The following is a 16437-nucleotide window of genomic DNA, read 5'->3' as shown; positions in this document are numbered from 1 at the left end:
TCTCATAGTTGCACTCAATGGAATGAAGATATCATGTGCCTCAGCGAACAGAACAGGAGTGTATTTTGTACCATATTTGTGCAGGTTCTTTCTGTGTTTTCTTGTCATTTTAAATTTGAACAATGTTGTCAGCTCTAGCTTGTGTAAACCTTCCTTTAAGCACACAGTGCAATGAAACATGCTGAGAGACACAAAGAGAGGCGCTTGCCCCGCTGTTCTTTTCTTGGCGGCTATCGGAAGTTGCTCCATGTCTAATTATTAATTATTCATCTTAGGCGGATTAGATGTGGCCCAGTTTCTCTTGAAGATGACTTTAGAGCAAAGGGATCCATGTGACAGTTCACTCCCCAACCTAGGCAACACGCTGCAGAGATGGCAGATAAGGCTACAGCCGATTGTTATCCCACTCGACAGAAGTACAGGAATTATTTCATGTCCTAACGTCTGAAGAGACAATCCCGGGTGAGAAGGGATGGCGAAACCAGACTTAAAGTAGAATAGAGCTGAGAATAAAGTGTATGGAAATTAATGGGATGGGGAAAGGGGGCTGTGTGAAGGAGAAAAGAGGAGTGAAATGAATTGGGAATTTGTTGTGGATGCCCTGAAGACCAAGAGAGAAGGACAGTCATAAGGTTGCACCTTCTGTGTTGGCCCACAGCACACCAACTGTGGTGTTTTTTGCAGTGACTAGACTGTGAAAATCCACTGCGGGCCACTTTGTTGTTCTGTTTAATTTTCACTTTCATTTATTATACAGCATGTCTTGTAGAAAGAGCCTTTTTTAATCATAAGAAATGCTCAAAAAACCAAAATAATGTCCTTGTAAGACATACCATCTATCAGGTGTTATTGTTTGCTTTGTTTTCAGTTAGCAAAATCTCAGGAAAATTTGAATGGATACCCATTGCAAGTGAAAATACCCTTGGATGCCTGCAAGTTTTAAGATATTTGCCCTTCTCTCATTGTTGAGACAGAAGCTGTGGTAGAAAGAGAAAACAGAAACTGTCTTACTGTATTAAGCTTTTTTTGCCCTGCTTCAGTCAAATTTCTGTTTCTGTTATCCTCTTATTTCTTTTGTTTATTTTTCTCCATTTGCAGCGGCCAACCAGCGTGAGACACTAAAGTCTCCTTTTCACCTGAAAGAAGAACCCAAAGTGGAGGAAGCCTTGAGTCCTAGACCATCCTCCACGACACAGAGCCAAGTCCAGCCAGGCTTCACTGCGACTTTCTGCCAGGACGGGCCAACAGGGGCTGCGGCAGCCACAGAGCGCCCAGGACCACTGAAGCCAAGGGAAGGAAGTCCCATGTCTAAGAACAGCCTGCTGAGCCAGGACATCAATGTTAAAGTGGCCTCTGAGCTGCTGATGAAGCTCTCAGGTAGGCAAGGTATGTATCATATCTTCAGAACAGCCTTCTTTTTTGCAAAAGAGAAAATGAAGGTGGGATTTACATCAACAATATGCAACTTTTCTACCTCAAAGTAGTTTCAGAGTCAATCTAATGCAATAACATTCAGAACAGTCAGAATGTCCTCTCACTGTCCTGGACATCCAAACAACAAAACAGTACATTAATATACAAAGGCCCACTTATAACAGAGCAGAAGGTGGCTGTATGACTATGCTTAAGACTGACTAGGACTAAAGTGGCCATTGCATAAGGTGTTAAAGTGCATAAGGCAGATGGTTACGTGCTAAAGTGCTGATGTGTTGCACGTGATTTTAAAGGTGCTTGTGGAAATTGCGCATTTGCACATAAAAACTGTGTTCAGCCTCACAGCACTGGTGCATACACCAGACTTCAGCTAAAAAGAAACCAGTTAGCCCTACTTGGTACTGCCAAAAAACAGAGGATGCAGACAGATAAAGCTAAGAAGAGAACAAGAGAGAGTGACCAAGCATGTAGCTGGACTTAAGTAAGTATTTGGCTGGTTTTAAACTGTGAGAGCTTTGCAAATAAACTAGTCTGCAAGTCAGACACTGAGTTTTCTATGTTGCTGTTGGGCAGAGTAATGCATATGCAAACAGAATGCAAGATGCTGGATGCAGAATCATGTAGTGTTATTGCACCTTGTCAGTTGACAAGATAAAGTTGGCTTCTCTATATGTCTTTGCTGACTTCAGCCCCCCTCTGCTTGTCAACAAATGCAGGGTGTCTAAAAGAGGAGGCACAACAGTGCTACATGTGTTAAGTACAGTGCAGTTGCATTCAGAGACCTTTGGTGGGAAGCAAACCCCCCCTGCATAATGCTGGGCATACTGCTTCAAAACATGACACCTATTGTCTTAAATTTGCCTGCAGTTTTTCTAAAAGTGTGCAAACAAATTATGCTTAAACTTAAGAAAACGGAGGTTAAGATCATGCACTTTGTCATTTGATATTTGCAGTTGTTTGAGTCTTACATTAGCCATTAAACCCTACCCTTTGGGGTGACTGTTGCTCAGTAGGTAGAGTTGGTCCTCCTATAATCAGAAGATTGTGGTTCGATCCCCAGCTCCTGCAGTCTCATGTTGATGTGCCCTTAGGCAAGACACTTAACCCCAATGTGTTCCCCCTGCTTTGCTGGTGGTGTGTAAATGGGTGTAGATGTGTATGAATGGGACTGGCTAATATTGATGGCAAAGATTATGAGAAAGATTATGACAGTGATTGCAATTAAAAGGTCTGGGATGAACCTAAAAACACTAAAATAGGATGCATATGTGTAAATTAGATGTTTCTGTTGGGGAAAATGCATAACCTTCATTCACTACGTAGCAGCTCATATGAAGTTGTTCTGAATGAAAAGCAGTGATTTCAGTGTACCCTCTGTTTCATTTAATACAGTAGTTTTATTTTCTAGTGTCCCACTTCAGAACAGTGTCATCACATGTCAGAGGATCTCTCAGCTCGCTATCTTGAACCTAAAACTAAACCTGACTTACCCTTTGTTCCATGAGAGATCGTTACAGAGTAGGATATTTGCACCATGTTTCAGCCTGTGTGGACCCCTCTGACATCACCCAGTGCAGCGTGATTTAGCCTCTACAGCTTGTGGTCTGAGCTCTAAAGGAATGCTTGTTAAATGTCCTCAGGCAGGGACTCAGAGCTAGCTCTTTATTATGTGTTGCTTATGCTTAAAGCTGCTGCTTTTTTTAGCTTACTGATCGCCAGGTCAGATCCAAGTGGGTTATGGACAGGTGTGTGTCCACTGTGGGCTGCTGGAGTGTCTCTTAGGATGTCAAGAATGATCTTCACTGAAGTGTGTATCACTGTGCACCAACACAGAGAGAATCCCCAGCTATATGATAAGCTTTATATGAGACAATAGATCATTTCTGTACTCTTTGCATATTTCTTAAAGTTTGGTTAACCTTCTGCAGAGCAGGTCCTGAACTACCTTTCCTTTAGAAAAACAGCCTTGTTTCAACATTGGAATGATAAGTACACCACAATTAAACAACAGCAAAAATTTACAATGTGACACACTTGTGCAAATATGCCTCCACTGTGTTAAAAACCACATAGAAAATGGCGGTCTGACGGTGGCACAGTGGGGTGTTTCTCAATTCGTGTCTCTTCATCTTGTGCCAGTGCGTGCGTGCTTGACAGACACCTCACACACCGGTTGCCATTGTTCTCTCTGGGTTGACTGGTGTTCACAGTGACTCACGCTGGCTGGGAGCTCTGTGGTACTACACGTGTGCTGCTCCACTGCCTGCCCCCAGGTCACGTTTCCCAGTGTGTGTGCGTGCACTTTTGTGTGAGGGGTTTGAGGGTAGACAAAGCTGACATGATTACTATTTTTTAAACAACAAAGATACTAATTGACGCTATTGGCCTTTCCGCTCAGAGAGATAAATGATCTGGGCTGAGCTGCATCCACCTATCATCTTTGTTTCACTGCTATTATGCCTCTTTGTCTCCTGTCATTTTTTTGCCATTTCCCACCGCTGTGCTCATGTTAGCCTGCCGGTTTATTTGGTCCTCAAGCAGCATGGCCGGCGTTGATCCCCCTCCCATCACTTACACCAGCTCTGCAAGGTTGACCTGGGTTAGGGAAAGATGCTGCAGCGTTCATCCGTCCGCTGGCTCCCTCTGCCCCCTCACACAGTCCTCGGAGCGCAGTGCCGTCCATTGCCATGGCAACAGCGGGGGTGGTAGATGGAGAGGGCTGTCTAGAGTGACAGCCTTGACAAGAGTCTGGACCCTCAAATGACCCTGGAGGGGGGAGGGAAGGAGACAAAGATGGCGAGGAGGGAAAGGAAGGAGCCAGGGAAAGGTCAATGCAGTTACAGTCACGTGTGATTACAGTCATGAGGTTCAAGGGCATCTACACTCTAACCTTCCTCTGTCCCCTGTTAATGGTCAGCCACTGAGCACAATAGGATACTTGAATATGGAAGCTGCACTGAGGGAGCAAAACATCCCTTTTTCCTGTTAAAAAGTGCTTATTTTCTCATTCTAGCATGTCTTACAGCAAATGGTCACAGCCTAATTAGATTTCAGCAGCTCATCCTTCCTCAACCATGGCATCGGACCGTCAGAGCAAGTAGGGTTGTCATCATTACTGCCCATTGTACTGTAACATGAGTTGCATCATCCCTTTAAGTAGGTCACTTCTTCTTCTCCCCCACCCCCCTCCCCCTCTCCTCTCTTCCTTATCAAACATTGGATGGTCATGTTGAGTCGCCTTGCTTGCGCCGCCTCCCCCACATCTGTTTAAAACCAGGCTGCTGGTGTCTGGGGGCTAATTACGCCAGGCTAAATAGTCCCTGGCGCCAGCGGCTAACGTGTCCTAGCAGATGGGCATTGGTGTTGCAGGGCAAGGGGAACATGGCGTCACAGGAAGGGAGGAGGGAGAGGGGAGGAGGGAAAAAGGGGGGGTGCAGGGCCCTAGGTGGTGCCCTGGCAGACTGGCATCGTGTGGGTAACAGCCGTGCCACCCACTCACCATCCAGCCACCCTCACCATAGGTGTGAAATCACACTTTGTGCTCGCTTAACTCATTCCTCAGGAACAGGCCTTCCATCTCAGAGGACATTTAAAAGGCCCTCTCCCCTCTGCAGTCCTTGTTAGCTTGCTAGTTAAAGCTACATTAAGCACTTCTGACCGCTGAGGTGCTGAGAGACTTTGGGATGACAACAGCATGTTTTTAGTGGATGACATTCCTCTTTCTGCTTTAAAAAGAACATAAGCAACATGAGAACTTAATCCTAATTTTGTCTTTTACTTTACAGTGTTTAATGCCATAGTGTAATTTCTGCTTTGTCTAACAGCTCTAGTAAAGGTAAATAAACAACACTGTTTTGTTTTTTACTGTGAGTAACAGCAATTAGCTGAATTCAGCAAGAAACAAGGAGTGAGTGTTGGTTTCCAGAGGACCTGGCAGCGTCCAGAGCTGATTGATTGAGTGATAATTGATGCTGTTTATAATCAAAGGATGCCAGCCCCACCTGGATACCCCTCAAAAGACTTCACATAATTGGCTCATCTGTAGGAGCCAAACCTCACTGACATATCACATGCTGTCAGCGCTGATATTGTCACTGCCAGCTTGATAATCTGACAGTTTTCTGACTCTTTGGGCATTTTTCGTGACTCACTCCTTTTAAATTCAACCAAAAACATGGCTGGTTTTAATTTTGCTTTTACACTTCAGTTTGCTTTTAAAATGCATGAATTAAAATGCAGCATATAAAGCAGAAGCAGATGCTGTAACAGACCAGTTGGTGCAATGTGGTATTTTTTGCAGGACCCTGGTAAGTTGTACACTTTTTCCTCGAGGTAACCACAGTGGATCATGTTGCATAATGGCCGTGCTCTTTGGCTCGGCAGCACTTGCTACAGATAAAAACACACTGTACATCTCCTTCTACCTTCGGGTAGCTGTAGGGATTCACTTACTGATGTGGAAAGCTTCTCTACTGTCTAAAAGCAGTTTAGGTGTGTAGATGCAAACAGACTCATTGCTTCTTTGCGACAATTGCTTTAAATACATTGTGTGTCTTTTTGTGTATATTTGGAGAACTGATTGGTTTATTGGCAGTGAATTGTACAGAAGATTATACTGTGCAGGGGGAATTCACCAGATTAGGCTAGAGGGAGAACTTGGAGAGAAAGGAGAGTTTAGGCTAGAAAAATATAAATCAGCTATATTAATATTGTTTGTAACTATAAGGCTTGAATAGATATTTTCATAGATGGTTTCAATCACTGCAAACTAGAACAACATGGTGCACAGGACACTTTCCTTAATCCCAATCCTGCTGGATTTCTGACTGTTACCGCCCACTTATGGTACTGTCCACTCCTGCCTTCAACATTTCTGCCCAGTCTCGTCCACATCGCACATAGATTCTGACAATCCATGTTTAATATTAAGATTAACAGACAAATAATAACGTCAAATAAACTGTGATTTCTAACACCAACGTGTGACACATCTCCTGTATTGTCTTGTATAATAAGAGCATAGAAAGTGCTTTAAAAGAGCTGACTTTAATCAGGGGTCGTGATGCAGGTGTATCATCACATCCAGGCCAGTTGTTTTCCAGCTGTGTCACTGTCGCTATCAGTTAGGAAGAAAAATCAGTCATGTGGTCTACGATAATTTCCATCTTTTGGTGAGTTTGAGAGCGATAGCTGTCTCCTCTTCGGCATTGTGTTGGCGTGAATGTGTTACACAGGCTAAGTGACGTAGTGGAGGATGAGGACAGGGAGGAGATGCAAACTGAATTGAAAGGTGTAACAGTTTTGGATTTTATTGAAAATCTGTATGTATTTAGGATTTTTTTATGGCACCAGTTTCAAACCAGTACACCTAAGACGTCTTCTAAGAGGAATCAAGGACAATTGGAGCAACGATGTGGCATGCAAATCCAGACAGACACATAGACACAAACAATTATAGTAGTAAGATAAAAGTTTGTGTGTTTATTTTATGCTGATCTTTCAACTAAAAATTACCTGCACCAAAAGACATACTAGATGTAAGAAATGGACAAGAGACAGTTGTTTTTGTAACTGTTGATTTTTTTGCTGACAGAAAAGATAAGACTGTTAAAAAGGACACTTAATGAAAGTGATAGCATTATTAATTGCTAATAAGCTATAAAGATTCATATCAAGTGACATGTTTATTGTTCAAGATATTTAAGACATTTTCTCAGAGTGGGGTCTCTGCAAGAGGCTTTTGCAATATGAGGGTACTTGGAAGGCAAAGCTTGGGAACCCCTGACTTGAAAAAAAGATAAGTTTTATGAAGCAGTCGGTGAACCACTGCTGCTCTCGCTTTCTCACCCAGCAGATTTTGATTAAAAAAATATCACTTAAGATCTGTAGCTGTGATTCTTTAAAAATTATGATAATAATCATTAAATAATAGAGAAGGTTGTTTTTTTTCACAGTTTGACAACCTTCTTATTTAACTGTGTACTTGGACAAATAATGTGGATTGCAATTAATAACAGTGTAGCACTCAACCAACACTCAGCATTTTTCAAGTTGCATCAAACACTCAAGGGGTTCTTTTAAGGAAAACAAGAGTCAGGAGTATTTGAGAATGAAAAATCGTCAGTTGTGAATGAATGAAAATAATGATATCACTAGAAGATGTCAGAAACATAGAGCATTCCACTTTTAATTTCACACCTCTCTCCAGAACGTATGTGCACGTAGTGTGTCAGGTTAGGTAAATTAATTACAACAAAACAAAGATTTGATTTCATTCTTTAGTGATTCACAAAAACCAAGAGCATTAATTTATCAAACAAAGCATTATAGTCTGTGTCTGATCTTTTAAGTCTTTTAAAGTCCTAATATTAGACTGTCATTGAAGAAAAAAACATATTTCCTTGTGACAAAAAAAATACAAAAAAGTCTTAATGGAAAAACCTGCTATCAATCACTATACTACTGGTTTACCAGGAAAAACAGCGAAAAAGTGGCGATCTCTCCTAGATCCGTGAGAAGCATAATCCTTTGGAAAGTTTTCCTTTGTTAGCTCCCCGCCACACGCCCCAACATCTGGATGATGTCATAAATTTGCGTGAATCAAAAATTTAAATTTTTGAGATGGAAAAGTCAAAAATCCAACCACTGTTTTTAGTTTGGTTTCTTGTAATTTTTTACTCTTGTTGTAAATTTACAAAAAAAGGAGATATTTTTCAGATTTTTATGCCAAAATTTAGACTTTTGAAATACAATATTTGAGATTTTTTGTCCTGTAAATGTAGGACCTGTTTAACTCTGAAATACTGACTTTGTTTTACTGTAAACATAAACTTTATTATCTCAAACATATTTTCCCCTAAAAATGTCAACTTATTTTGCCCAGAATTTAATGGCTCTTTTAGTTTTCTAATCATTTAAGGTGGCTCTAATACACTCTTGTACTTTATTTTTCTAATCATGATTCTGAAAAAATGTATGTACATCTAATTTTGACATCATCAGAGCAGACAGGGCACAGATTTCATGCTTCCCCTGAAATCTCAGGCACCCCGAGGGGCGCCTGAACTGTATAACCACCCCACTCCTGGTTAAAAATTGTTTTTTGTCTTTTCCCCAAAATATTTTCTTCCGTCTTGTTTTTTTTTCCTGTTTTTGTCTTTGACCCTCAATCTCATTTCATACTATGAACTGTTAAATAGAGTGGGACTTTTTAGAATATGGTGGATTAATGTTGGTAATTAAAACTTCAAAATAATACATTTATCTTAATAAAGAAAAGGACAAAGATTGTAATCTCACTTCTTTGCTTTCAAGGAGAAACTACCAACAGGTAGACGATGACTGATCCAAAAATAAAGATATGCTGGAATAAACTCATTGATACAGTCAAGTGAGCTACCCAGTTTACATTGTATTATAAGGTGAATGCTCCATATTTGTCTTTCGCCTCACATTGAAGGATTCACTATTTACTTCATATAGCTTAACGCAGTGGATTGTGTAAGCAGTTCACCATTCCTCTTCGCAACACAGGCATTACGACGCTGCACTAGTTTATGTTAAGCTCCACACTGCTCTGACAGTGTCCTCATCATGCCCCCTCAGTGTGGCCGCTCGCTGACCTCTCTATCTCCCACCCCACCCCCCCACCCTCTACCTCCACATCTTTCTCTCTGTCTCACTCATCACTGTCTGTCATTCTATTTACAGGAATGCAGAGATAATTACCTCTGCTCTTTTCTAAATGTAGGTAGTTTTATATGCAGGGGTGAGTGACACGACGACTGTGGATAAATAATTCTTTTGTCTCATCCTTTTTTATATGATAAAAGCTGCACTAGCCTTGAATTAGCTCTGTCGTGTGCCAAATGTTTTGTTTAGGACCACTTTATCGGGGCCATATTTGGCTCCTGATGGGCTGTTTATCAAGCACACTGCTCCAGAGTCAGATGTAGCCGCAGTTTTGGACAGTTGGAAGGCTGAACTACTGAGAGCTAGCTGGTCGAGGATCAATTGTAGCAGCAGCTGTCTGTGAAGTCTGCAGGCAAGGCTGCTGTGGCTCCCACATGACATGCAGTCTCCACACTGCAGCCTTTGAAGCGCCTGAACTCTTCACCCCTGTCTGAGCAGGTCGGCTAGAGAGCAGGAGAATAGAGAGATTGAGAGAGAGAGGGATGGGGGCAGGGAGCGAGGGATGTGGAATAGCAGAGCAGGGAGAAGGAGAGAAGGAGGGGGGAGAGGTGGAGAGGTTGTCATTTAGGCTCTAGCTGTTCCTCATCCCTCTGTCCTCCCCCAGCTCTTCTCTCTCATCCTGCTTTCTTCTTTCCTCTCTAACCCTCGGGTGCTCTTTTTCTGGCACTCTTTGACAATTTTTTCCCCTTCCTCTCTGCCTCCCCCTTGCTGTCTGTCTGTCCAAGTTTTTGTTTCTTTCTAAGCATCACAGTGGTGCATTAATTTGACTCGCAAGCATTAAATCACTAATAGTTTGTGACTTTTTTTGTCAAACTCATCCAGGGTCTGAACCCTCCTGTGGTGTATTCTCAGCTGAACGCGCTGTCACGTCTGTGCAGATTCAAGCAGACACCTGAGGTCAAAGTTGATCACTAAAAACAGAACAACGCACAAACCTCAGTCACTTTCATTCTGGCTCAATACTTGAGTAGTGCTGCGTCACAGTGAACAAAGTATGTATAGTACATTTATAGCAACTTGGCATGGAGATTGCTTTCACACATTGTAAAACTGTGCCACACTGCTGCCATTACACTCCATGTAGAGTTGAATGGAGCTTTCATTTACAGACTTTTACTTGAACAAGGGTCACATTTGGTTTTAAACCTCCTAATCCAGACAGACTTCAATTAAACAGTTTATCACAAGTTTCTAATGCACATAAAGTGCTGCTGTAGATCCCTGAACAAGAATTTTATCACAAAACATTTAGGCTGATCTCCAACTAAAACCAAAAGCGTGCTTCTTATTTATCATGCAAACAGATTGAGGATAGATGTGCACTAGTATGTTTAACCTTGCACTTTTGCTCTTCAGCGAAAAATTATCTAAAGCTTTGTGAAGACTTACCAGAAACAAAATCAGCTATGTTGTTCAGGTAATGTGTGCACATGCAAGAAATCTGACCCCAGTTAAACAAAATATTTACCTATTTAAATAATGTATACTCCCTCATAATGATGCATTCCCTCTGTGCCAGAGGTCATCAGCTACATTTGTACAAGGCTGCCTGCTTTTTTCTTGACAGGCACTTTGGGGGCCTAACTATCAAATAAATGAAGATAAAAATGAACATCTAGTCCAATTTACATATTTTCTTTTGAATGTATGTCCTTTAGCTTTTAGCTGTGACATCAGTCCCTATTTCAATTACCAGCCACAAGGGGGGGATTGAGATAGTTTAGCTGAATACTTCTGGGGGTCTTGTTGTCCATCACTGGGTTGGATGCTAATATGCTGTGAAATGATTGGTGAAAAAATGTCCGAAGCCACGAGTTGACACAGAAGCAGCAGCTTTAATCAAGAATGATCTGATATGTACGTGTGTAACAAGCATCATATCTGCTAGTGCAGGCTGATGAATGGATTTCTGAAAAACAGATGAAATGTTGTTATTCCCTTTCAAATATCTTTATTGTGAAGCATCTGTACAATAGCATACAGTTTCACACAAAACCGGCATATTGCTTCATTTTCACCATAAAGCCATAGAAAATAACACTCAGTGGTCAAAGAGTACCGTCATTAGGAGCATCACGAGTGGGATGTCCAACACAGGAATCAGACCCCTTTTGCCATCAGCTTTGTACTGCTGTATAATTTCCCAAACTCTCCTATACTTTTCAATAGTATTTTGTTTCACTGCTTACAACCATCTCTGGAACAAAACTTTTTATCTTTGCCATTGCAAAAAACCCCAGACTAAGAACCAGGTAGCAGGCACTGTCAAAGTATATACTGTAATTAAAATGAAGTATCAGAACCAAGTGGAGTTGAGCTGATGTACCACAGGAAAAGCTTTGTGGTGCAATATCAACCTGGTTAGGAGTCTAAAAGATACTGTAATTAAAAGAATAAGAAAATCCATTGGATCAGGTTATTAGGAAACCTGAGTAAATTTTGATGTGGAGGATGTAGAGGTAGATGTTTTAAAGAAGAGAGTCTAACAAAAGAATACACCCCAAATATGATGATTTGATCTTTTATATTTTTGTACCCCTGTTTAAAGGTTAATGCTATGACATTTATATGTTTTTCGCAGTTTCGCTGGACTATTTTAAAACTTCTTGATAAGACCAGAGACCAACCATTCAAACACTACTGTAAAATGAACATTAGTTGAGTGTTGGGGTGTTTGTGAATGTGAAAATTTAGTGAAGTACTGTACAATATTGAAACAATTTTTGATGGCAATTTTTCAACCTTTTTTATATTTCTAATTTTTAACCCTAGATGTCTTTCATGTATGGAAGCATTATTAGAAAAGAATCAATACATTTTATTTGGCTGTGTTTTCCCATTATAGAACAGGGCATTCAGGAAGTATTCAGACCCCTTCAGTTTTTAAATGTTGTTATATTGCAGCCTGATGGTACAGTTAAAAAAAAAAAATCATTTTTATTCTAACTGATTTACAATCAGTGCCCCATCATTAAAAAGTGAAAACAGAATTGTAGACAATGTAGCTAATTTGTTGAAAATGAAGGCTTTCATGTGTTTTGCACTGAGAAGAGGCTTCTGTCTAGCCACTCTACCATAACGCCCGGATCAGTGAAGAGCTACAGTGATAGTTGTTCTTCTCAAACATCTCCACACAGGATCTCTGGAGCTCAGTCAGAGTGACCAACGGGTTCTTGGTCACCTTTCTTACTAAGGCCAGTTTCCCCCAGTTGCTCAGTTTTTATGAGAAGATGGAGGTCACTGTGCATCAGAACTTTTTTTGGAACCCTTCTCCAGATCTGTGCCTTGCAACAATCCTGTCTCTGAGCTCTGCAGGCAGTTCCTCTGACCTCAGTTACTATATGCTAAAATAATGCAGACTGCAAGCCCTGTGGTTATTAAGCCTGATAACATCAGGTAACCGCCAGTCTCTAACTGATATCTACAGGTATATTGTGTGTACTCCACATATCTGCAGATGACAGTACAATTCATCAAATGTATTTGCTGGAATCCTAATATACGAATTTGCATTTCCTCATTCACATCTTTCAGGGTCATATCAGTTCAGAATTTCCCCCATTTCTCTGCCTCAGCAGATTATGGGGCCTGCTTTCTATCCACATTGATGTCTCTCTTTTCAGCCATAACTGTAGTTTTATGAGCTCCAACTTTAACATAAATTCTTGGTTTGAGCTTCCATGGTTTTCAGTACACAAACAAGCAGGAAATGTGGCAATGGGACCGGAAATTGCTGTAAAAATCACACTGCTGCAGTCACTATAGTGTAGGAAAGCATAGATTTAATGCAGAAGTATACACAAGGCTTTAGGAGTGATATTGGGAAGAGTTAGAGCAGCTCTGACTCCAAAATTAGGCAATGCTTTTTTCTTTGGTTAAGGCACAGCAATATAGAACAAAAACACACAGACCTGATTTTGTGGCCTAATGGCAGCTGATGTATCGCAGAAGAGGCTTCTGCACCAGAGGGGATGACACGGAGACGCATAGAAACGCAGGTCACACACACTAAAACACACTAATTTACAGACACACTCATTTATAGGCACACACTGGCTGGATTGTAGCAGACTGAGGGCTGCTTTTTATGGCTTCAGAACATTAGGTCATGACCCCGACCAAAAAGCTACAGCTATTATCAGCGTGGGAGTGAGGGCACATTTTTATTTTTATTTTTTGTTTGACAGGTAGACTCCTGACTGGCTTCTTGTAATGTGATGCTTTTCATTTCTGCCTTTTTTTATTATCAGATGTTTTTTTCTGCATTTTGTGTGATCTCTGTCTAATGGCTCTTTGGGTTAAGAGCATGTTTGTCCCAGCACTGAGAGCTCAAGTGCGGAAAGTGTCCTCCTGCACATTGGTGTGTTTTTGCGTATAAGTGTGTGTGTTTTTGCAGCACAGCAGTCCACTCAGCCTCTGTCGTTAGGGTGGTGATCCAATGATGGAAGCTCGCGTGTCCCTTGGTTGACCCTTGCGGAGCAGTGCCCCCTACCCCTCCACCCGCCCGCCTGCCCGTCTCTCTCCTCCTCTGCTCTGCTCTGCCCCTCCATCAACCTCTCCTAGGTTACTCTTGGCCAACTCTGACCACCTGATTAAGGGATTAGTGAGGCTGATGGTTGTCAGTGTCCCCCCACATGCTGGCTCCACTAAACCAGACACCTGGACCTCTTCGAGGGAGTAGTTTACCCTTTAATTCATCCTCATAAACAAAGCGCACACTGATTCGAAGACAACGTCCTATATACTAAGTCTAGTCTTGAAGCCTCACACTGGCCTCGTTCAGCAGAGGAGCAGAGAATGCAAAGGGAAGGGAGGGGGAGATAGCAGGGTTAGCACAGGGTTAGTGTCTTGTATCTCCCTCCCTCCCCACCCTCTCCCCAGCTCTTCTGACCTCCCCTTGCCCCTCCCTCTGCTCCCGATGCCCTGCCAAATTCATATATCCCATAATCGTGCTGAGTCGCCATGTCAGCAGCACTGTATCAACCCTGCTGCTTTGTCTTGCTCCTGCTTGTCACCGCACTGAGACTCTGCCTCCTGCCGTCACTGCAGTCAAAAGATCAGATACAGAGGCTCTACAGATGCTAAAGGGTGTCCTTATCATTTATTATTTAGCTGCACAGTGCATACTTACTCTGGCTTTAAGTAGGCCTGTGTTTAATCTGGTAAAAGTAGCCATTGTTACCATCAGAGAAACAGTTTGTGCATTTTTTGTGCAGTTTCTTCAACATAGTTTGCCATATTTTTTTCATGAATGTCCACAGGTTTTTTATTTATTATCCGTCTAGGAGAAGAGACTTTATTTGATTCAACGGATCAGCTCGGGACATTCCTAACAGATGCCATGGACACTATATTTAGCACGCTGCTTTTGCTTCACCTTTTGAACTTGTGTGAAGTGAGTCACCAGCTGTTTTTCACCCTCTTTTCACCGTTGTTTGTGCGTCGGATAAATCCCTTCAATCTGAGACTTCGAAGTCAAACACCTCTAGTTATCATATTCAAGGATTAATTGCTTCTTAGTTAACATTTTAAGTGGTTTAGTGTGCTTTCTGTTTGACTCAGTGAACCTACATGGAGCTGCTGGAGTCCCCCCCCAGGGAGAGAGTGACCTCTCGGTGCCCTCCTGCCCTAATAATTACAGAGCAACATGCTAACCGGCTCAGCTTGGCTTAAGCTGCAATTCTCATGTTTTTGATGTTATTTTTAGCTTTGATTGAACTTATACAGCATCGTTAAACATTCATGATCAGGGCTTTGTTTACTTGAACATTAGGTTGGTAGTCAAAGTTTTATTTATGTGTGTTGTTTTTTTGGGGGGGTGGCTGCGTCAGTGAAATGGATTGGACTTGTTGAAGATGAGAGCATCTGACAGGTACTTTTACCAACAAAACCACATGGAATTAAGCCTTTATTCATAATGCAGGTACATTCCTGTTCAAACTTTTCTGCTCTCAGGGTGATATGGAGGTCACACAGTAGGCTCGCACATTTCACAAATATTTCAAATGCATTTCTCTGCAGCTAATGAGGTCTGGATAGGTTTATCCTTGATGCATCTGAATGCTCTGGGATTGTAGTGTTTTGCCTTTAATTTGTTCTAAAGCAGTTTGATTTTCATTCAGTTTAAGGGTGTAGTTAATAATATACATTATAAAAAAGATTAGATTTTAATGCAATCTCTTTAAAGATAGTTATATTTCTTCCTATAGATGTTAAAGGTGAGAATGCAAAAAGAGGAGAACAGCCTTGAAGTAAGGTTGGGGGTCATTGATTTGTATCCATATTGATACTGTTATCAATACTCTTGATTGTATGAGCTGAGTAGTGCTTGAGTTAAAAGATAAAAAGATAGCTTCTGTTTTATCCATTTTTTATATTGCTAAACAGTCATATTTCTCATTCTCACAGCTGTATTTAAAAAAAACTGAAGTTTCTTTCACTCAATGCTGTGTTTGAATACATCATCACATTTTATTTACACTCATCTAGTTGTCATTTCCCTGAGCTGACCTTGAACACATCATAATATAACCAGCTGTCTGTTGACTAAATGTCTGTTTTGCCAATTTCAACATCACTTCCAACACAGAACTCACATTTTTAAGTAACTTCTACAAAGTTTTGGGACGCTTTCCATGGCTGGTCTGAGGAGATTAGAGAGGTAACTGTCCTTCAGCAGCTAAAGCCAGTGATAATGGAGCATGCTACTCCCAGCAGCAGTCGGAGGATTTCACACAAGTTACTATGTGACAACGCTATTTAGCAGATGCTTTTGTCCAAAGCGATATACATCTGAGAGTAAGAACAACACAAGCAAAGATCTAGACATTAGAAACAATATGAGTAAGTGCCAGGAAGTGCACTCCAATCAGACAAAGGTACTGCCATGCAGTGTTTGAGGCTATGCACATGGTGTTTAGAATTTTTCTTTCTTTCATGTTTAAATTTTAAAACAATAAACAGGGTCCGACATTAACGGTTGCCCGAATGCCCAGGGCAACTTCAAAAAGCCGATGGGCAAGCAAAACTTGTAAGGACATACCCAGTCGGGCAAGCACGAGTGAGCTTGTCTATTCATTAATTTTATTATTTTCCTCTCTCGTTTCTGTTACCATGGAACAGGGATGGGGATCAAAACCCGGGTCCATAAGGACCCAGTTCTGTGTTTTTGAAATACCCGAGAATCAATAACATTTAACCTTATCAATACTGCTATCGAGTTGGATTAACAGGCTCTCATATTCCCTCTTCCCCCTCTACCCCCTCTCTTTGTAGCTGCTTCAGGACAGTTTTCTTCTTCAGCTGCTCAGA

General features: G+C 41.4%; 1 protein-coding gene across 1 annotated transcript in view; it reads left to right on the top strand.

Annotated features, from left to right (window-relative positions):
• znf827 (zinc finger protein 827) overlaps positions 1–16437 on the top strand; it is a 131568-nt gene that overhangs the window by 62370 nt on the left and 52761 nt on the right. The window contains exon 5 of the mRNA XM_041784605.1: positions 1099–1377. Coding sequence (XP_041640539.1) covers positions 1099–1377 — 279 coding nt within the window. The remainder of the gene's footprint in view (positions 1–1098; positions 1378–16437) is intronic.

This window comes from Cheilinus undulatus, linkage group 4 (genome assembly GCF_018320785.1).
Source record: "Cheilinus undulatus linkage group 4, ASM1832078v1, whole genome shotgun sequence".
NCBI lineage: Eukaryota > Metazoa > Chordata > Actinopteri > Labriformes > Labridae > Cheilinus > Cheilinus undulatus.
This window is presented reverse-complemented; position numbering and strand designations above follow the sequence as displayed.